A 22,016-nucleotide genomic window follows, 5' to 3' on the forward strand; every position below is an offset into this window, starting at 1 on the left:
CTACTTTCGGAATGCAGTCCCCTTAGAAATGGTGGAAAGAAGCAGCATCGCAAGTTCAATCTCACAGCACAAGCAATTCCCGTCTCCGGCGGCCCCTGCTGTCAGAATGATGTGGAGGAATGTTTCGTTTGTGGACAAAATCGAGCTGCACTTCACCGGCAACGTTGTCACGCAGTCGATGGTGCTCGGTGACGTAGACAACGATGGCGTAAGTGGTCATCGTGGTTGTAATTGCGATTTTTTTAGACAAAGGAAAAAAAATACACACACCCCGACACGTGTGCGCGCGCACACACACACACAAGCAAGTACACATGCAGACACTCACACACACATGCAGACACGCACACACACACACACACATGCAGACACGCACACACACACACACACACACACACACACACATAAACATCTTAAATACACACACCTGACACATTCTCTCGCTCTCTCTCTCTCTCGATCTCGTACACACACACACACGCACACACATTCATTTACATTTATATATGCAGAGAGCACCACCAGTACCAAACACAAGAAGTTTGGTTCTAACATTCTGTATCAATGTGGCAATTAATGGTTGGGCCAGGATATATATAGCCCTAAAATGTATTTGACTCAAAATTGTTCACAGACCTGTATCTGTTCAGCAATGCAGCATTGTCATAATCACCATTATTAATTATGAAGCAACTATTGGACGTCACTTTTATGGTGATGATAATTATCGAAATTATTGTCATTATTATTCACAATAGGATATTTATTCCACCTACTCTTTTCAGTGATCCTAAATATTTGTGGTCTGTCATTCTACATATTGTTTATATATGTTGGTCATTCTGAATTTTATTTTGTCTCAGGAAAATGAATTGGTAGTAGGCAACATCGATGGGGACCTGGCCATCTTCAAAGGTGACAGCAGCCTGCCAATGAAGAGAGCAAGCAACCTTGGAATGGTATGAATAGGAGAATTTTTAAATCAAAAGATACCTGCAGTCTGAAGTGTTTTCTAAAATAAAGTTGTGTTTGTGTTGCATTGTTAATTATTTTTAAAGAAAAATTCTATGAAGCCTGGACATTTTTGTGTTTGAAATTGATGAGTTATAATGGACCTTTTCCGCACCTGAGCAGCTCTCGCGAGATATCTGCAAGACGTTTTCTTTGTTATGCCTTGAAAGTTGCAAGAACTACGATTTTCTGCCTTTGCAGCTCTCGCCCTACTGGTTGCCTTGCTGTGCTTTGAAGTTCGCATGGGCTTGCGAGAACTTGGAATATCGATGTCTATAAAGTATCTTCTGTTTAAAAATGTTGAGTTATGCGTAATGAGGTGTCTTCCGTAGCCATTAAAAGAACATGTAACCTTTCAAGAAAAGAGAGTTTACCTGAACAAACTTCAATCTTGAACTATTCTATTTTTATTTTGAAGCTTTGATTGAAATACGCAGACTTGACCTGTCTGAGTTTGAATGTAAAAATGGGAGATGAGTCTTGTGGTGATGAGGGAACATGCAAGGTGGAATGTGGTAAGCTTACATAGTCCACTGTTCTGTGGCTCCTATTTCAGGGCAAACATAAATAATTTCTGTTTATGATGTTCACATTTTCAGTTTTATGAGTTTCGTGTGTTTCAGATTACCTGTGTTCGAATAGGCGACATCTTCAACGTTGGAAAGGTATGATAGACATTCTTATCTAACTATAGATCCAATAGAATCAATTTTCATTAAAAAAATCTTTCTGGTGTAGTGTGTCTCCTTTTTTTCATACAGCTTTCTTGATTTCTGAATAAAAGTCTAACAATATTTACGTACTCAGTGTACTATGTTCCTCTTGTCTGTGTTTATTTTAAATGTCTCTGTGAATGGTTTAGTGAACACAATAGGAGTTAGTGAAAAGGCTTTCTTATTCCCATATACTCTGTTACAGAACTTTCTGGTGTGTTTGACTGCTGAAGGATGTTGTAACATATTTGATATCAAGCCTATGCTGACAGAGGTGAGCACAATTAAATGCGTGTATTTGTGTTGATGTTTTCTTGTACAGTAGCTTGAGTGGAAAGCAGCTTCAACACAATGCATGATGAATAACGAACATAAAAGAACAATACAAACAAGAGGGTACAGTCAGGCAAGATGAGCAGAAATCCTAACACAGATAGGCTGCTAACGTTCCAAATAATGACGTAGATAGCATGATGAATAACGAACATAAAAGAACAATACAAACAAGAGGGTACAGTCAGGCAAGATGAGCAGAAATCCTAACACAGATAGGCTGCTAACGTTCCAAAAAATGATGTAGATAGCATGATGAATAACGAACAAACAACTTGTTTGGCAAACTTGTAGAACAAAGCAAGTCATGTACAGGGAAACAACAGCCCTCCCTCTTCCTGTCCCCCCTCCCCCCATCTTTAAAGACAATACAAATCTGAGCTTAAAATCAGGTCTAAAAAGAGAGTAAGTCTACAAAATTGGGGTACATTTACAGATGTTATGATCATCAGAAAATCTAGGAAAGCAGGATCTGAAAAGAGGGACTGGGGGAGGGGGAGGAGTCTTTAATTGGGGGTCTAAAAGGGATGTTTCTGTACTTTGATGTGACCATATGCACAGGGCGCCCTTTATGGCTTTATCATGAGACTGTTAAACTAAACTTTTCTCACTTGGATGCCAACATTACAAGGTTTTGACATGCATACTGTTGACATGAAATTATTTCAGGAAAGTTCTCGGGGTGACGACGAAAGCCATGGGAACAGTGGTGGTTGTGAAAGTCGTGTCGTGTACCCAGCCTACACACAGAACCTTCCAGCCAACTGTCGGGCAATGCTCATCAGAGACACAGGTACACATTGTAATCTGTAACACAGTGATATCCCCCTATATAGCTATTCTGATGGACACGTGGGGGAATTCGGGGGCTGTGATTGGAAGGTCTCACACATCCCTCTTCCTATCATCAAAGCATAATGCTACGGAAGTCGGTCATTTTTGCCAATATCCAAAAGCATATTGGCAATAACAAAGACGCATGGTTCCAGTTTCTTCCACGTGTATGAAGTACACGCATACCTCGCCAGGTTTGTTTCTGTGACAAGTCGACAGACGATGCCATTTGCTTTGTGTGTGTTTTTGTTGTTGCTTACTGTACATGACATACATTACATGTAAAATCCAGTTCTTTAACAGGCAACAAACCTTGCAAATTTCCAGAAGCTGCAATCTGAAGCGACCTATCTCTGATTCTAGCAGACGATCTCTCCAATGTTTAACACACAATCAGCAAACTCTCCTGTCACATAGAACGTCCATTGTATAGTGCAATGTTGAAATGAAGTTGCCGGTCTGAAACATTTAGTCGTTTCTTCTGAGACAATCCTTGTTCTCTTATCATCAACAGATTTACCGCAGTCTTCACCACGCGAATTCCCAACAGAAGTCAAACTTTCGAACATACAATCTACGTAGCCAAGCATGATACGTCATGACGTCATATGATTCCTGTATAAGAGAATGGGTTTGCATAAAAGAGGGAGTGGCTGTAAATGTATTGACACCATGAAGATAAGTAGGAGGAAATGAAGTATCAAAGTAGAGAGAGTCTTAAGTCAAGGAGTCTCTATGGGTGTGTTTCCACCATTGAACATATGGGGATGGAATTTAGTATGCCTGCATGAATTTTCACAAGGTTAAGTTTGTTTGTTAAACTTAGTCTTTGGGGTTATTTATCTCACTTCAACCTTTTGACACTAAAACTGCTTTATTTTCATGTCTTTCAAACAGTTCGGGTAAAGTGATAGCACATTCTGCTCAGGGCAAGAAAAACAAATTCAAAATGTTTAATTCCCCGACTCACCCAATTTTTTACTCCAGACTAGAGAACTTTTTTTTACCCTTCAAGAACATTTTTAATTGAAAATGACAAAATTCAATTTTTCAGACTTTACAATCAAAATTAGTCTTCTAGCTCTGACATCCAGGGGACACAGCTCACATGATTTCCGGACACAAAAGCCACCTTTACATTCGCATAATGAAAAAACTTCAATCAACAACAGCAAAAGTAACCGACCCTCGATCCTGATTTTTGTGTGTGCCTTAATTGTCATTGGAAACAAATGTTTTTGTGTGTGGGCCTTTCTCACCCTAAGTCTTCGTCCCTCTTCCCTCAGATGGGGATGGCTTGGTGGAGATGGCAGTGACCTACTCTGACCGTGTCGTGCGCAGGTTTCGCTGGGAGCCGGCGGGAGAGCATGAGGCTTACAGTGGCCTCCCTTACCCTGGTCGTCTCCACCAGGTGGACAGGTGGCAACTGGCAGGACAGGTACGCTTAATGCTTGTCTGATTGATTGACTTAATTGTGCTTCTCTGCTTTCTCTTAGCCTCAAATGAACTGGGCGAAGTCAACTACTCGAAGTATACTTCGGGAAGCTGGTCGTACGAAGCTATATAACATTGAGTTTCGCGAAGTGTACTTCGGGCACAAATAAGGACCTACATTTTTTGCATCAGGCTTTCAACAAGCTTTGTCCTCATTCAGTATTAGAGGTGACAGATGCTAAAACATAGTGTTGTGAAAGTCAGAGGATGTGTTAATGGCATGCTACCCTTGCAAACTTGCCAGCCTGAAATTCCTCCCGCTCTGAAAGCAAAAAGGTTCTGCTGTCACTATATGGATTTTTGGTGGTGTTTTTCTAGCGCTTTGAGGAAAGATATCTGTATTTGTCCTGAGCCAGAAGAGATTAACATTTCGGCCTTATTTATTTATTTATTTTTTAAGGAGATTTCTATAGCGCATAACTAAAAGCACTATGCGCTTTACAATATCCTTAGGTATAAGCACACGCAGACATACTCTGACTAAATAGAACTTAGCCTAGCAAGACATACTAATAACACTAAACATTTGAGTTCATACAAAAATAGAGAATTAAATTAAATACTGGACAAACGCGCTTTTTGTGACCGACCCAATAGCCTAGTGGTTAGGATGTCAGTCTTCCATGTGGAAGGTTTGGGGTTCGAACTGCCTGGTGGGTCAAGGGTGGAGATTTTCCCATGTTCCAGGTCAACTTGTGTGCAGACCTTGCTAGTGCCTTATCCCCCTTCATGTGTACCAAAAGATCTTTTTGTGTTTTAGGTGTGAACCACATATTGTCTTCATGGCGACTGTTATTGTGTTACAGATCGGAGCAGTGACAATGGATTCAAACGCTGAAGGCAAACCTGAGTTGTTGGTGTCACAACCAGGCCGCACTTACGTCACTCTCCTGCAACGTTCAACGAGACAAGACACCACACCATCAAGTGAAAGGTAAGACTCACACAGTCACAGCAAGTTTGATTGGAAAAAAACCAAAATGTTTGGTTAATTTGTATTTTTGTTCCTTCATCAGCTTAAGTGATTTGTTATACAAGTTTTTGTGTTGCAGTGAAGAAACCAAATCTCCTTCACTGGTATTTCACCCGCTGGGTCACAGCCGTGTGCGTAATAAAGATGTTACCACGGTTATCATTGGCGGCATACAGCGAGGGAGAGGCTGTTCCTCTACCTACCATGCCCTTGCTTCTCTTGACGGTTGGTGATTCAGGATTGGAGTGTGTGTGTGTGTGTGTGTGTGTGTGTGTGTCTGTGCGTGTGTGTGTGTGTGTGTGTGTGTGTGTGTGTGTGTGTGTGTGTATGAGTTGTTCTTCTGTACTGGTGACAGAAAGGGGGAAAAGTGGTCAAAATTCAAATCTCTAGTTTTGTTTTTGAAATAGCTTTTCATAAAGCAGAAATACTGTAGTATCTGATGTACATAAGAAAAAATCACTGGTTCACATGGTTCTTACATAATCTAACTTTTAAAGCTGGTTCTTGTGTGTCTGTGTGTGTGTTTGTATGATGACGATAGGACCCGAAACGGCTGCACGGACTGAGACAGGAATTGCAGAGAATGTTCTTTGCCACTCGAGTCGTGTCATAGGGTACTTTTGGAATAGCAAATTTGAAAGGATTCTTTAAAAAATGGCGGAAAACATTATATACCCTGTGAGCTATCGAGGATCCTCCCCGTCTGGGCTGTCGAAACATGGTCTTGTTAAAAGACGTTTTCAAATGGTTAACGGGGAGATACACTCGAAGTACATTTTAGCGAAGTTATGTTGCCAAATCATCAAAGATCAACATTTCACTACATGGATCGATGCACACAGTCAAAATAGATGTGACTTTCACACGACCGAAGACTACTTACCAGCAGACTAGCAGACGACAAGATTAAATATTTAAATCAGTGAGAGCAATCCGTTGAAGAACAGTTACTCCACTTATTCGTCTTCAGTTAAGCTTATTTCCCCTGCCATAAGTTTTCTTGCTGATCTGCAGTCGCGTAGTGAAATGAACTAGTGTCATAGGAATATTCTTCTCAGTCAATGATCGAAGCACAGTAAGTTCTATGCTGACAAAAGTCACTTTAGGAAAACACGACCATTGACTTCATTTATGAGTCCAAAGGTAACAATATCGACAAGAATGTACACATTTGACATTAAATGAAACATTCATAGACAGTTTCCAACTCACATGATCTGCCAAAGAGCCTTCATTCGTGAAAAACGATGATTTTAATCAGACAGGTATCGGAAACAACCTCTTGGTAACCTGCATTTCTCGTTCCGAGGCGACGTGACGGCGCCACATTTGTTTGTTTATGGCTGTTTATCGCGAAACAACACAGTTGAAATTTGTGTGTAAAATATCATAAATGTGTGGCGTGTAATCTCCGAATCAGTTCGTTATCTGCGTTTCGATGGTAATTCAGTCAGACTGGAGTTACTTTGAATCGAAGGCGAAGGTAACCTGCGTTGCATGTGTGACGGCGTGAACAAATTTGATTGCAGTATCTTATACAGGAAGTAAATTTCAATGATTCTGGCTCAGTCTTGTAGATCTGTTATGCAGTGTTTTGGTTGTGTATCTGCTTTTCTACTATGAAGCTCATTTGGAGTGATACGCTGATCGAAGTGGGGTACCCTATGCAGCCGTATGCAGATTACGCCTCAGAACACTCTCGCATTTCACAAAGACAACAATAATTTGCAACATTTCAAGAACTGCATCAGTTTTATTAGATACTATTTAAACAAAAACAGCACAGGCACGACTATTAACAACAACACAGAACGGGAGGTAAGTCAGCAAAGACACTCCAAGTGTGCGTTCCCGTTTTTGGTCGCCATTTTTGCAAGCATTTTCACAGTAAATCTTAACATTTCCATATCTATTGAATGATTGTGGTATTTTCTTTGATTGTGGCGATTCTCCTATCTCTCTGGCATGTACTGCGTGCTTTGTGACCAGTTTCTCCCCTGGACTGTATTGAAAAATGCGTCCGTGTGAGCTGACCCCCACTTGTCACCAGTAGCAAAGAACAACTCATATGTGATTTGTGTTTGTGTGTGTGTGTGTGTGTGTGTGTGTGTGTGTGTGTGTGTGTGTGTGTGTGTGTGTGTGTGTGTGTGTGTGTGTGTGTGTGAGAGAGAGAGAGATCAAATCAAATCAAATCAAATCAAATTTTATTTTACGAGGGTTGTGGCATAAGCAATATAAACGAGCTTCTTTTCAACCAGCCCTCGCCCAGAGAGAGAGAGAGAGCAACATTTTTCAGTGTGTTTGTGTGTGTGAGCAGGTACTCTTGTTTTAGTGGAGAAGGATAAGATCCTGTGGTCTCTGCAAGTGGATCATCGCCTGTTTGTTTTGGATAAACTGGATGTAACTGTGAGTAGATTGTGTCCGGTATTTAGTGATAAATACAGAAAAAAAGTGTGTTCTTTTTCATTGATTGCATTGTAAATGTGTTTATAGAAAGTGAAGGAAAAGTTATGAAAATGTTTCATTTATTTGTTGTCTGGAATTCAAATCTTCTTATTTGTGTGTACACCAAATTATGTTATTGGCTGCTTGAAGTTGAAAAGTTACTTATCAATGATGAAATTGAGTATTGAATTCTGAACAGATGCATGCAGCTTTTCTTGTGTTGTGTTTGCTGCGCAGGGCAACGGACAGGAAGAAGTTGTGTGCTGTTCCTGGGACGGACAGACCTACATCGTCAACCACAGCCGGGAAGTTGTTCGATATCACTTCAAGGAAAATGTCGCAGCTTTTGCAGCTGGTAAGGAAGAGTTTTATTTTATATGCAGCATTTGTTGCTGGTAAGAAAGAGTTTTATTTTATATGCAGCATTCGTTGCTGGTAAGAAAGAGTTTTATTTTATATGCAGCATTTGTTGCTGGTAAGAAAGAGTTTTATTTTATATGCAGCATTTGTTGCTGGTAAGAAAGAGTTTTATTTTATATGCAGCATTTGCAGCTGGAAAGGAAGAGTTTTATTTTATATGCAGCATTCGTTGCTGGTAAGGAAGAGTTTTATTTTATCAGAAGCTAACAGAAGATGGAGAGCAGAAGTGGGTTAGCGGTTCGAGTGCGTGCCTCTCATGCTGGCGGACAAGGTTTGACCCCACATGGGGCAAATCGACGTCATCATGGAAATTTGGCGTAACTCATTTTAGACAGGCCAAAACTGATTATTTTCATTATGAAAAGTGTTTATATTTGTACCTGGTATGGATAGGAAGATAGAAGAATGTTTAATCATGTATTGTCCCTCGTATTGTAGAGAATATTTCTCATTGAGAATTATTTACTTCGTCTAAAGCACAAAAACATCAAAATCGCCAAGAATCGAGTTACTCCAAAATTCCAGGACAACAAAATACCCAATATTTTCAAGCGCTATCCAAACCACCCTGCTTGAAATGGGTATGTGACCCTATTGAGGGTCGGGGAAGGGAAGGCAGGGGTGGACAGAAGACGGGCACAACCCTCATAAAGCTGGCTCAAGAGTAGTTCAAATCTCTAACATTGTGCCCCCCTCTGACCGAAAAATGGTTGTGCAATTACCTTAGACCTTTGCACAGGATGAAACAAATCAACAACAAGAAGAGCAAACGCTCGATCGAGTCACTTTCGCAGTTCTGAATATTATATGAGGCATCAGATGGACAGGAAGAAATTGCTATTCACAACACAATGAGTCACGTTCACATAAAATTTGAGCCCGGTCACTTTTATAGTTTCCGAGAAAAGCCCAACGTTAAGTTGTGTGTTGCCGAACAGAAAAGGCTAGTTATCTCCCTTGTTTTTCTGATAACGTTCGTAAAAGGCTACAGATGTAAATACTTTGATGTAAAGAATAATCCTACAAAGTTTCAATCACATCCGATGAACTTTGTCAAAGATATAAAATGTCTAATTTTTCCTTTGACGCTGACCTGTGACCTTGAAAAAGGTCAAAGGTCAACGAAACCATCGTTAAAGTGTAGAGGTCATTGGAGGTCACGACTAAACAAAATATGAGCCCGATCGCTTTGATAGTTTCCGAGAAAAGTCCAACGTTAAGGTGGTGTCTACGGACGGCCGGCCAGCCGGCCGGCCGGACGGCCGGCTGGCCGGCCGGCCGGACAAACTAACACTGACCGATTACATAGAGTCACTTTTTCTCAAGTGACTCAAAAACAAAACAAGGAAGGACACTTTGTTATCAGGGCCAAAATGTTGGAATGAAAAGGTGTCGAGTGTAACTTTCCCTATGTGACCATCCACATGCATCATTGTCATCCATGCACCGATACTTTGAGGCTATTTTTCAGGGTACTACTGCGTTCCGGGCAAAGGCAACGTGCCGTGCTTTGTGTACGCCACCTTCAAGAACCAGCTGTACATTTATCACAACATCAACCTTCCCTGTGTGGAGTCGGCCAGTCTGTTACCCGTCATGGAAAAACGACCCAGCACACATCAGCTTCTGGAAAAACTGGGGGTGGATGGTAAGCTTTATTTCTTCATTTTCAAATCTTGCTCAGAACCAAGAAAATGTGCTTGTTGAACACTTAGTTAGAAGGGTGACCAAGCAACATGTGTATATATATAACAGACACTGTTTGGTGTTGTGTTTAAAACGTTTGCAGCCTGTCTGTTTCGGATAAATTCTTGGAACTTAGAAAAGTTTTCTTGCAATCAGATTAAATTAACGTAATGCTTATATGCTTAAAAAAAATCTGTGTGTGTGTGACATTTGATTAAAAACATGGAGGCTAACAAACCTGACTCACAATTTGACAATCAGGTCTCAAAATGTGAGACAGGTTTGTTAATCTCTATGCTTCAGATCAAACTGTGCGCAGAATTTTGCAATATTCATTTCATCTGCTCTTCATATTTCCTCTTGCAGCCACAAAACCAGATATGGTTCAGAGTTTCTACCACTGGACGCTTTACGGATGGAAACCTAGCAAGTAATTGTGTTTGTGCGTGCATATGGTGATGAGTGAGTGTATGACAATTGCGTGTGATGATGATTGTGTGATGTGTGTGTTTATGGTGACAATTGTGTGTGATGATATTGTGTGATGTGTGTTTGATGATGAGTATGTGTGATGATGATTGTGTGTTTATGATGATAGAAAGAGTGTGTGTGTGTGAGACAGAGAGAAATAGCTTGTTATAAAATTTTGTGAAGAGGAATTTTTAATGAATCATTTGCAAGTTTGTGAAATTTCATGCAATAAATTAATTACCAAATTAGAACGGATTCATCTCGTTGTTTGATGTGTGTCTCTGTGTCCCAAATACTTCATGTCTGGAAGGGCAGACAGACCAACTCACACTCTCTCTCTGAAATGACACACAAGAGTCATCCACTCCATTAACAGATGATTCTGTTTTTAATAAATTGACAGTATTTCTAAAACATTGCACATTTGTAAATCGGTTTGATTTACATTAGCTCTAAAATGTTTAAAAACTCTACTTCTTGAAAATAAACACCTACAACTTGGTGTTACTTTTGATTTTGGTTAAACTAGCATGATTTAAAAATCTTATCTCAGACACTGTAGCCATACATCAAATGCTGCCTGTAAGTTTAATAATCATAAAACATTTTATAAATCTGTATTACACACACATAAATGCTTCAAACTTTTTTTTTCATGTTTAAAAATATATACCTATAACCTTCCTGTGTAGACCAGTTTATAAACGACCACAGATCTGTCGAGGCTTTGACACGGAATAAGACCATCCTTCCAGTTCAACACACTCAAAATCTACAGCCTACTTGCTTCCTGTGCAGCGCTGATTTCATTTTGAAAATTGACACAGGCTTCAGTTTGTTTGTTTGTTTGTTCATGGGCTGAAACTCCCACGGCTTTTACGTGTATGACCGTTTTTACCCCGCCATTTAGGCAGCCATACGCCGCTTTCGGAGGAAGCATGCTGGGTATTTTCGTGTTACTATAACCCACCGAACTCTGACATGGATTACAGGATCTTTTTCGTGCGCACTTGGTCTTGTGCTTGCGTGTACACACGGGGGTGTTCGGACACCGAGGAGAGTCTGCACACAAAGTTGACTCTGAGAAATAAATCTCTCGCCGAAAGTGGGGACGAACTCACGCTGACAGCGGCCAACTGGATACAAATCCAGCGCGCTACCGACTGAGCTACATCCCCGCCCTACAGGCTTCAGTAATGTAGTGAAGAAAGCCAGAAATGTCCACTCTGCAAGGAAACCAGCCAAGCTATGTATGTTTGCAATGTGTCCATGAATGCATATTTCTCATGTTAAAGCCTGGACAGATCTACTATTATAATTTACAAAATGATGAACATCCGAAGGTGGGTATGTTTGAACACCAGTGTGTGGAAATGGCCACACTGAACCTTACCTTCCATAAAAAAAACCCACTAATCTGGCATTAAAAAACCCAACTCAAGCAATCTTTCTTTCTTTATTTGGTGTTTAACGTCGTTTTCAACCACGAAGGTTATATCACGACGGGGAAAGGGGGGAGATGGGATAGAGCCACTTGTCAATTGTTTCTTGTTCACAAAAGCACTAATCAAAAATTTGCTCCAGGGGCTTGCAACGTAGTACAATGTATTACCTTACTGGGAGAATGCAAGTTTCCAGTACAAAGGACTTAACACTTCTTACATACTGCTTGACTAAAATCTTTACAAAAATTGACTATATTCTATACAAGAAACACTTAACAAGGGTAAAAAGAGAAACAGAATCCGTTAGTTGCCTCTTACGACATGCTGGGGAGCATCGGGTAAATTCTTCCCCCTAACCCGCGGGGGGTTCTCAAGCAATCAATTATTTAAAATACAAGACAGCTTATTATCAGAATCTCCTCATAGAAATGTGGACAACCTGCAGTACCTAACTCTAACCCTTCCAGGAACATTTTCATATGTGAGAAAAACAAAAAAAATTTTCCTAAACACTAAATTACTCTGTTGTAAGGATCTGCAGACAAAGTCCCCTTTAAAGTACAGGACATCAACACATGTCCAGTTTTTTCTGAGAATAACCCTACACCAGATGAGAGTCTGAAAATGTGTGCTCAGGATTGATGACTGGTACATGAAACATTATGCCCATTATATATAGCAGTATGTGAGAGTTGTGTGAAACTAGTCTGGTAGCACCTGACAGAAATTGAGAATAAGAGGCATTAAAATGTCAAAATGCTTCTTGTACTCTCGGGTGTCAGAACTAGACTGGTTCTGCACAACTGGCACTAACTGCTGTTAAAAGACTTCCAAAGAGAAAAATAATACACACATCTGGCAGTGAACCTTACACAAGCTATAAGCACCAATGGTTGCTGTGGCATCCGACTATATGTGCGCCTTGAGTCGCCTGTTGGTGAGGTATGTGTGCGTTACAAATATTCGTATTATTATTATATGTACAACTACAAGAACCATACCCATATTAGTTAAATGAAAGAGACAGAACCAAAATTATGAAATAAGAACAGGTGTCCATACATAAAACTGATGAATACACATTCAGCGATTCCTGTATGCATGCTTGTGTGTATGCAGCTTTTCGGAGACAGAGAAGACTTGGTTGATGACATGGAAATGGAGTGAGCAATTCAACCCATGCACTGGTAATTGTTTAAGCCCTCATGACATTACTTCCCACAGACCAATACGGAAATATTTACATATACATTCCAATTTATACACAGCTCCCTTTTGCCAGGACGAATATAAAAGTTGCCGTAATTGCAGCAGCCATGTTGGCTTTATAATGAATCTATTTTGGTTTATCCCAGGGGGGTTGCCATTTTTACTAAACACAGACAAATCTATCATTTCCTGCTAATATCGAACTTGTTCCTACCTTGGGCGGGTGTTAATAATCCCCCCCCCCCCCCCCTGGAAAGAAGACAGGACTGCTAGGGGGGGGGGGGGGTGGGGGTGTGTGATGGGGTCAGCCTACACATTTTTGTTATTCAAATGACACAGGGAAGAAGCTAATTGCACAGGGCAAAGAGTTGTAGGCAGGCTGACTGGGACACAACTATTACCCAAAGCACAGGGTAGGTTTAGTCACAGCTTGGTGCTCCCTTTCTCTTGACACAGGCAAACCAGCCACAAGCAGAATGCCAAGGTAGCCAAGTCACATACTATTCAACCAGCGAACAGACTTAGACAGCCATTTGTCCAGCAAAATGAAGCTTCTTGGAGTGCCGCAGTTTGTAGTAAGCAATCCGTGCTCATTTTGCCCAAAGCCCACTCAGTCCTCCAGATAAGCATTGGCAACTATGGGTATGAACAGTGTGGTGCAACTTGCTTGGACGATCGCTGGCTCCACTTCTGTCATTCATGAGACTTGTGCGTCCAACCTTCATTTTGATCGTTTCTGCGCTGTGCCGATATTGCACTGGTTCACCTGCAAACAGATAAACAGCATTTGATAAATAACAGAATTTTTGTTTCGCAAAAATGCATCAATAACAAAATGGCAAGTGCTGAGGAAAAAAAGAAGTAGAGCTGAAGTGAACTGAGGTGATTTGTATTCAATTTGTGAAGGATAAAAACTGTTTCAAGTAAGAGGCCTTTTTTTCTAACCTGTCCTTACATAACAAGAATTGAAATACTCAGAAGAACTGTACAGAATCAAAGAAGCCTACATAGCAGAATGACAAAACAATTTGAGCCTGTGAATGTACACACAATCAAGAAGACATTCATTACATCCACATCACTCACACATCAACACATGAAAATAACCAGAGAGCTACTAGTATTTATTTGACAAAGTTATCCTGCAAAAGCTGATCATGTGATAGAGTAAACCAGCTATGCTGTGGCATAAATCCATCAGGCATGAGCAAGATCGGTCGCCCACTCGCCACATGCGACCAGAAATGAGTGCGAGTGAGTAGAAAGTCTTATAATGATCGCCCACTTGGCGAGTGAAAATTTTGGGTCTGTGGTATTATCATTTTCCCAGCGACGATTGTCTGTTGTGAAGCACGTTGTCGTCTACGACTGCTAAAATTGGATGCGATCGGAGCTCCAGTTCGAGCTGATTGGAAAATTCTCTTTAGTGACCATGAACCAATCAGAATGACCAAAACCGTATTTCGGGGTTATCAGGACTTTCCGTTGACAGGAGTTTAACCAATCAGAATTGTCGACGCAGCATGCATGTCTCAGCAGCCTAGGCAGATGTGAAACTGTAAACATGTGGAAATACTTGGACAACTGCCAGCCCCCAAAGAAAAAAGCCGAACCAGAGGGAACGGAGTCCGAGAGATTGAAAAAGTATGACTCTGGACAGAGGAAGTGTTCCTTCCAGGCAGACTGGACAAAATCTGACTGGTGAGCAGAGAGACTGGCTAAACTATGATCGGGGAAAAAAACGTCATGTGTACTGCTTGCGAAAAGCATGCCGCTTCTGAGAAGGAGAGAAAGGGGCCCTTCGTTGTCGGTACATGTACGAACAAATTGAGAAAGATGATGATTCCGATGCATATTTGTGAATCCAAACATTTCCTTGCAGAATGATCTCCCTGTGATTTTGGTTTAATGATCTGTTTTGTTTGATTTCCTCTTCTTGATTACTTCTGTGCCCCAATGCGCACTGCTAGCAACCTGATCCATGGGTTACATCTAATATGGTTGAATAAAACTTTCCTACCCAAAAAAAAATCATTTTGTTCTTTGGTAACTCATTTTTGTGGGCGAGTGAATTTGTTTGTGGGCAAGTCAATTTTGAAATTCACTAGCCAGACCTGTTTACCCCCATAAGTGTTTTGGAGTAATGCTCAGCCCCAAAAATAGTAATCCTGGCACAAAAATAGTAATCATCCAGCATTCGTCGCCAATTACAACGCACATGACAACTGTGTCTGCGAAACGCAATCATGCACATATATCCATCATTCACAAACAAAACACATCAGTCAGTTTTTGTAGTCATCATAATTTCAAAGAAGATCACATCAAAAGCACATGCATCACTGATTCTTTTTCTTTTGCTCGTAGTAGGCCTTTTTCAGTGTGTCAAGCGCTTCTCTTCTGTACTTGCGCTTGCCGAATGAGTGAGGGCGAGACTTCACCACTAGAAGGCTCTCCAGCGTCTCATCAGACAGACATGATCTCTGGTCGGTCCTGTGCTTTTTCACCCCATTTTGCCATTGAAAAAAACAATGCCAAACATGTGAATTAATAAAAAAAATATATTTGTTTTAAAATATGTTTTTTAACATTTTTATCATTTATGAAAATCGTAGTCTTAACACGGATAGCGGAATGGCGTATTTTTTGCAGAAAATCGTAATAAATTACGCCAAAATCGTAAGGGTAAACAGGTCTGACTAGCCCACAAGGCGAGTGAAAATTTTGGAACTTGCTCATGCCTGAATCCATCAAACATGTTTTTACCTATGGTGGACATAAACCTTTTGGGCAGCTTCAACCAATGGTAGCTAAGTTTAATGATTTGCAGGATGTGATTGCTGTCACTGCACACCAGAAAGAAAGCGCAAGAGAGGCAGACCCAAGAACACCTGGCGATGAAAGGTAGAAGGAGAACTGCAGATCATGAATCATACGTGTGGTATTATCCAGAGACTCGCCCAGAACAGACAGGAGTGGAGGTCCTTCGTTGCTGCCCTACAATGCCAACCGGCATAACGGGCAGTAAGTAAGATGTGATTGCTGACCTACATCATAAGAGCAACAAACCTTTGTGGCAAAACGGAGTGAGTTGAGGGTTTCTGAGAAGTTCTCCTCCTTAGGGGACACGTTGACAAACATCAGCGTCTTGCTGTTGCCTCCTAGAGAGTTCTGTAGCAAGAAGGTCAGCTTGCTGTCTCTGTAAGGGATGTGGTTCTCCTGCACAATTTAAATAAAACACATTTTGACATTTCTTTTTCAGTGTCGATCTAACTACACCATCACCCAGGAACACACACACACACACACATTCAGTGTTCTGTCATAGAATATAAGACAAAAGTCATTGCTATCCACTCGTTAAAAGTCAACTTGTAAATCTTCGAGCCTACAAGGAAGTCATGACTTACACAGTACAAATGCACTACAAGGGAGTCATGACTTGCAAAGTACATACGCAGCAGATAAAAAACACTTATAATTTGACTTCTCAACATCTTCGAACAAAGTAACATAAGTCACACTTAGTAAATCATTTGTGGCAGCACCTTTACAAAAGTTTCAGGAAATGTTAAAATTCATGATCAAGAAGAATTCTGTGAAATGTGACTGACCTTGTTGCCCAGAGCCATGATAACGTTGCCAAGGTGACTGAGGCTTTTGTTGATGGCCTGAGTCTCCTTTAACCTCTTGCCCTCTGACCCTGAGTCCTTCAGCCTCTCACTGCCAGCAAGGTCAACTAGGTTCAAGGTTCCTGTGGAAAAGATTGACAACGTTATGACGGAAAATATTGACAACGTTCAGCAGTCTCCAACAAGACACGTTCATCTGGGGTAGCAAGACTGACTGTAACATTATAAGATGTTTGGTGGCTTGTTGACAGACCAGCTTTTTTGTTGGTCCAAGGGGACCATATCGTCTTTTGTTTAATCTTTATCGACCAAGGCCGAAGGCCGCGGTTGATAAATATGAGACAAAAGGCGATATGCTCCCCGAGGACCAACAAAAAAATGCTGGTCTGACAACAAGCCACCAAACATTGTTTTTGTCATCATTTTGGTTGTGCAACAAAATGCACAATAACCCACAGGGAGACGAATTTTTAGAATCCCATCGTCACAGTAGCACGAGATAACACGTCAAACTTGTATGTGACGTCAAACGTAGCTTGTTGACGCTTTTCTTCCAGTCTAAAAATGTACAGAGCTGCGATCATACCTGTGAATTCAGTAAGTGTTGAGCATATTTCTTTTCTTTTAAGTGTTTATGACTTTTCGTTGTGGATTTTGCGATTACAGAGATAAGTTGCAAATTGACCATGAGTCGCCGCGGTAATTATCAACATTGATTGGGTCTTTGAGAGTGAATGCTTACAATCGTTGTCCTCGGAAACACAAATCCAAAGCCACGATGGTTCCACACATCAAACAATCAGCCTGATTGGCTTTTACTTTGACAATCCACGTTTCACATGAAAGCTCAACCCATTCACCACCTCGAGTTATTGCATGGGGAACATGAGATTTATTTACCATGTGTTTGTGAATGAAAACTCGTGAAAATGATGACAATTCTTTTTCTTTCCGCAACTGCATGCCAGAACGCTTCTTGAATTTCTCAAGTTCCAGCTTCTGGCACAACCACATGCAGCCATGATGTGCAACATTTCACAATCACTATTCCAGCCTGATTTACAATGTATACACCGGATGACACTGTTTCTGACAGCAGCCCAGTTTGGGATCAGTACAAGACAGTCCTCCAAGTTGTGCAACTCTACAGTCCAAAATAGTGTTAAGGCACGTTAACTTATAAACTGCTAATAAAACAGACCGTCATTTGGAGAAATAACTAAGGAGAACGTGGTTATAAACTCACCTTTACAGTTCTCGCCTGTGATGCTGTTGGTGCCAGTGAGACGCAGCATGAAGACGGAGTGACTGCGAGACGAGCGCTCGTTGCACTTGGTGGCAGCCACAGCACGATTCTCACTGGCCTGCTTCAGCAGTTTGTTGATCTGATAAAGCAGAATACAAAGTTACTGAAGTTACTCTCACATTCAAATAAGAATTCCGACACAAGAAAATTCTGAAATACAGCCATCCCCCTCAGTGATCATGACTACATTAATGAAAAATTGACACAAAGTTGAACATTCTTTTGGATATATATGCTTATAAACAAATATCAATATGTGATGCTACTGTCTTATCATGTGATGTAAGAGTTCTTGAAATGTGATGCAAACTTTTTGCCCCTATCCATATCTAATTTTGAGGAATTCACAACATAATCAAAGAATTAAACATCATGTTACTGACAAAGACCTGAACGCAGCATGACAGCAAATCATTATCAGCCACTTACCACTTTTCTCAGGTGTTAAAAGCGACTGCAAATCCTCTTAGTCTTACTGAAGTTGCTCTCACATTTAAATGAGAATTCAGAGTCAGACACAAGAACATCCTGAAATGTTGCTTGCATGAATGAAATGTTGCTTTGCAGGATGCAAAAACTCTGCCTCAAAAATGGTCTTTGAAACCACCAATATCACAGGATTATTGTTACAGACTTGTATTTTCTTCCAGCAGACACGCTAATCCCACTGCAGTATTTCCAACATAAAGATAGCTGTAAGCAGGCTTGCTCCTGACAAGCCATTAGGGGCATATTCCCGGGTTTTACCCTGACTTTAGATGAGATACACAAGTGTATGCGTGTTTAGGTGGTATCAGCCATCTGCTCTTATGGCAGAACAACAGGTCTTTTACGTGCCACTGTTGGGAAATGGGGGTGGGACATGGATACCATCTCTGGGTCTGCACATAAAGTTGACCCATGTCCATCCACAATTCAAACCCGAGGACCACAAGTTCAGTGCTCTGCCACCTGAGTTAACCGGGCCCCCAGGGATGGTCTTGCCAGCTACACACCTGGTCCTGACTGGTGACGGGGACAGACGTGAGGTTGGTGACAGTGACGTTGTTGTCTTTGCCACCCAGTCGGATCTCCAGCTTGGCGCTCTTGTCCTTGCTGCTGTTCAGTAAGTCTCCCAGCGTCTCGTTGTAGATCTCCACAAAGGACGTGTTGAATTCATACTGCAACAAAACAAAGAGTGAGGTGACTCAATATGATCAATATGCAGTGAATTCAGAACGTGAGCGCCATTGACTGCAGGATTTATTTTGTAGCCAAACAACCATAGATAGAAAAGAAAATCTTATTAACAGGCATGGGAATTGAAAATTGTAAAAAAGGCGAAAAATTTATAACTGAAGACGCGAAGCGTCAAGTCGACGGCGCAAAGCGCCTAGCCTTACTAGGGGGGTCCGGGGGCATGCCCCCCCGGAAATTTTGTTTCTCCAAAGAACCCAGATGGTGCAATCTGGTGTCATCTGAGCTCCAAGTTTGCCATTAAATTCTGTTTTTAGAATTAGAGTTTTTAGTACAAAAATGTACCAATTTTTGCTTTTTTGAAGAAAAAAAATATATACATGTATTATATGGTTTACATTTGTAAAAAAATTGATCTGTTGAGACAAACAGGAAAATGTAACTTGTAACACAATCTGTGCAATCTGGTTTACTTTCAAACATAAAAGTTCAATAACTGAGGCGGGCGGTAGCAGTGCGTGAACAAAGTACGGAAAGTTTTCGCGGGCTTTTCTGCAAAGGCCAAAGTAACCGGTGCTTTTTTTGTGTGCCTCCCCCCTTTATTTTTTCGGCGGAAACTTTTGCATTTTCGGCGGAACAAAAACAAATTCGGCGGAAATCCGCCGTTCGGCGAACAATTCCCATGCCTGTATTAATTAAGCAGTGTTGTTTCCAGGTCTCAGTCTTTCAGTCATTGATGGATATTGGTATTTTTTGATCTGACGAATTGGTTTCATCCCTAGCCAGTCGACCGTCCGATAGTTTTGACATGTAGGTCTGCTGACTACCATTTTCCCCATGAAACGGGACAAAGCCAGTACATTTGAACCTATATATATTTTCAGTCCAGGTCCAACCGACATATTGCCCTCTGAGGCTGGGAACAACACTGATAAATTGTGGTATTTAACGCACAGATAAAAGAAAACTCAAAGCAGCTGTTCAGGAGAGAAGTCCACAACTTGAATCTTCGCTGTAAAAGAAACTTAGCCATCTTAAACACACATACACAAGCAAACAATCATCTCTTTTCAGCCATACCAACATACCTCCCATCCTCTGTCCTCCAGCTCGCGGGCAGTCTGGAAGATCTGTGTAACGGCGCGAGGAATCATCCCCTTGGTCTCGCCCCCCTCCAGGCCCCCCTCCATTGTGTGCGTCTTACCAGACCCTGTCTGGCCGTATGCGAAGATACAAACGTTGTAGCCATCCAAGGCACTCTGAAAAAAAAACAAGTCGCGTAAGGCGAAATAACAACATTTAGTCAAGCTGTCGAACTCGCAGAATGAAACTGAACGCACTGCATTTTTTCACCAAGACCGCATACTCGTAGTTTCGTCAGTCCACCGCTCGTGGCAAAGGCAGTGAAATCGACAAGCCAGAATAGTGCGGTAATGGTACCGCTGAGCAGGTTAACACACTTTTCTGTATCTCTATTCTTTTTAGCGTACTGAGTTTGTTTTTATTCCAAACATATCATATCTATATGTTTTTGGAATCGGAGACCGACAAGGAATAAGATGAAATTGTTTCTAAATCGATTTCGGACAATTAATTTTAATCATAATTTTCATATTTTTAATTTTCAGAGCTTGTTTGTAATCCAAATATAACATATGTATATGTTTTTGGAATCAGAAAATGACGAAGAATGAGATGAAATTGTTTTTGGATCGTTTAAAAAAAAAAAAAATTTTTAATGACAAGTTTCCGATTTGTAATGACCAAATTCAATAATTATTTTTTAAGCCACCAAGCTGAAATGCAATACCAAAGTCCGGCCTTCGTCGAAGATTGCTTTGCCAAAATTTCAATCAATTTTATTGAAAAATGAGGTTGTGACAGTGCCGTCTCAACTTTTACAAAAAGCCGGATATGACGTCATCAAAGGTATTTATCGAAAAAATAAATAAAACGTCCGGGGATATCACTCCCAGGAACTCTCATGTCAAATTTCATAAAGATCGGTCCAGTAGTTTAGTCTGAATCGCTCTACACACACACACAGACACACACACATACACCACGACCCTCGTCTCGATTTCCCCCTCTATGTTAAAACATTTAGTCAAAACTTGACCAAATGTAAAAAGAGTTGATTACATTTGAGTTGCAAGCTACAAAATCACTCAAAACAGCTGGGAATATTGCGGATGAGAAGGAGAAATCACTGCGGGAAAAGCAGTGTTGGCATTGCCCATACTCTCAGTTTTTGGTAAGAATTTTTTGTGATGAGCCAAACCTTGAGCCAGGCAAGCGTGTGTTAATTGGGCTCAGCTGTATATTATGTGTGCAAATGAAACCCAGTGGTACTCTTCTTCAATACATTCATTACCTGTACAAGCTGTGAGATCTCTTCAAACACTTCTGCCTGGGTGGATTCCGGTGTGAAAACCCGATCAAATGAAAACTCATATTTGCTGAGTCCTCTCCTGGTCTGATTGAAAGCACTCTGAAAAGAAAATACAAACATTGTAGGACCAAAATATTAATGGCTGCTAAAACGTGGCAAAAAAGCCAGAACTTGAAAGGGTGCACATGAGGTGTTCTCTTTCTGCTTAAGTTATAGATATTGTCTGATCATCAGATTAAAATTATATCCTCTCTAGCATTACTCTTTTCTTTAGTTGATTGTTCGCAATTGCAACGAGACTGAAAAAAAAAAACTAAAACACAAGATAAATAAATGAATGATACTGTTTAATAAAATACCATGGCATAATACAGAACATCTTGAGTTTTGGTTTTGGAACACCAGCAGTTTATCTCTTTGGGGTTCCTCTTTGCCATTGCAATATTTCAAATCCACTGGCCTTACCCGTGTAAGAC

At 40.8% G+C, this 22,016-nt stretch overlaps 2 protein-coding genes across 3 annotated transcripts in view; one reads left to right on the forward strand and one right to left on the reverse strand.

The window, feature by feature from the left end:
• On the forward strand, window positions 1-16,287 carry LOC138970958 (KICSTOR complex protein ITFG2-like). The gene is made up of 13 exons (XM_070343544.1): window positions 1-208; window positions 864-959; window positions 1,635-1,676; window positions 1,930-1,998; window positions 2,727-2,850; window positions 4,178-4,329; window positions 5,192-5,319; window positions 5,438-5,583; window positions 7,676-7,764; window positions 8,041-8,158; window positions 9,695-9,871; window positions 10,276-10,339; window positions 15,865-16,287. Exons 1-13 carry the CDS (start codon window positions 29-31, stop codon window positions 15,869-15,871), a joined length of 1,392 nt encoding a protein of 463 aa, XP_070199645.1. The 5' UTR covers window positions 1-28; the 3' UTR covers window positions 15,872-16,287.
• Window positions 13,313-22,016, reverse strand: part of LOC138970957 (carboxy-terminal kinesin 2-like) — a 21,353-nt gene continuing 12,649 nt past the window's right edge. For both annotated transcript variants that reach the window (XM_070343542.1, XM_070343543.1), the window contains exons 10-16: window positions 21,523-21,639; window positions 20,237-20,407; window positions 18,968-19,132; window positions 17,913-18,051; window positions 16,649-16,788; window positions 16,104-16,253; window positions 13,313-13,800 (exon numbers count right to left, since the gene is read on the reverse strand). In XM_070343542.1, the coding sequence (XP_070199643.1) occupies window positions 13,756-13,800; window positions 16,104-16,253; window positions 16,649-16,788; window positions 17,913-18,051; window positions 18,968-19,132; window positions 20,237-20,407; window positions 21,523-21,639 (927 nt within the window). In that variant the 3' untranslated portion in view covers window positions 13,313-13,755. The remainder of the gene's footprint in view (window positions 13,801-16,103; window positions 16,254-16,648; window positions 16,789-17,912; window positions 18,052-18,967; window positions 19,133-20,236; window positions 20,408-21,522; window positions 21,640-22,016) is intronic.

The sequence above is a fragment of the Littorina saxatilis genome, linkage group LG7 (assembly GCF_037325665.1).
Source record: "Littorina saxatilis isolate snail1 linkage group LG7, US_GU_Lsax_2.0, whole genome shotgun sequence".
Taxonomy (NCBI): Eukaryota; Metazoa; Mollusca; class Gastropoda; order Littorinimorpha; family Littorinidae; genus Littorina; species Littorina saxatilis.

What these genes read in the sequence shown, in the direction of transcription:
- LOC138970958 (XM_070343544.1), top strand. Translation starts at nt 29, where the DNA reads ATGGTGGAAAGAAGCAGCATCGCAAGTTCAATCTCACAGCACAAGCAA. An exon ending in GAGCAAGCAACCTTGGAATG is followed by an intron (nt 960 to 1,634) that starts GTATGAATAGGA and finishes CGTGTGTTTCAG; the next exon opens with ATTACCTGTGTTCGAATAGG. An exon ending in ACATCTTCAACGTTGGAAAG is followed by an intron (nt 1,677 to 1,929) that starts GTATGATAGACA and finishes ACTCTGTTACAG; the next exon opens with AACTTTCTGGTGTGTTTGAC.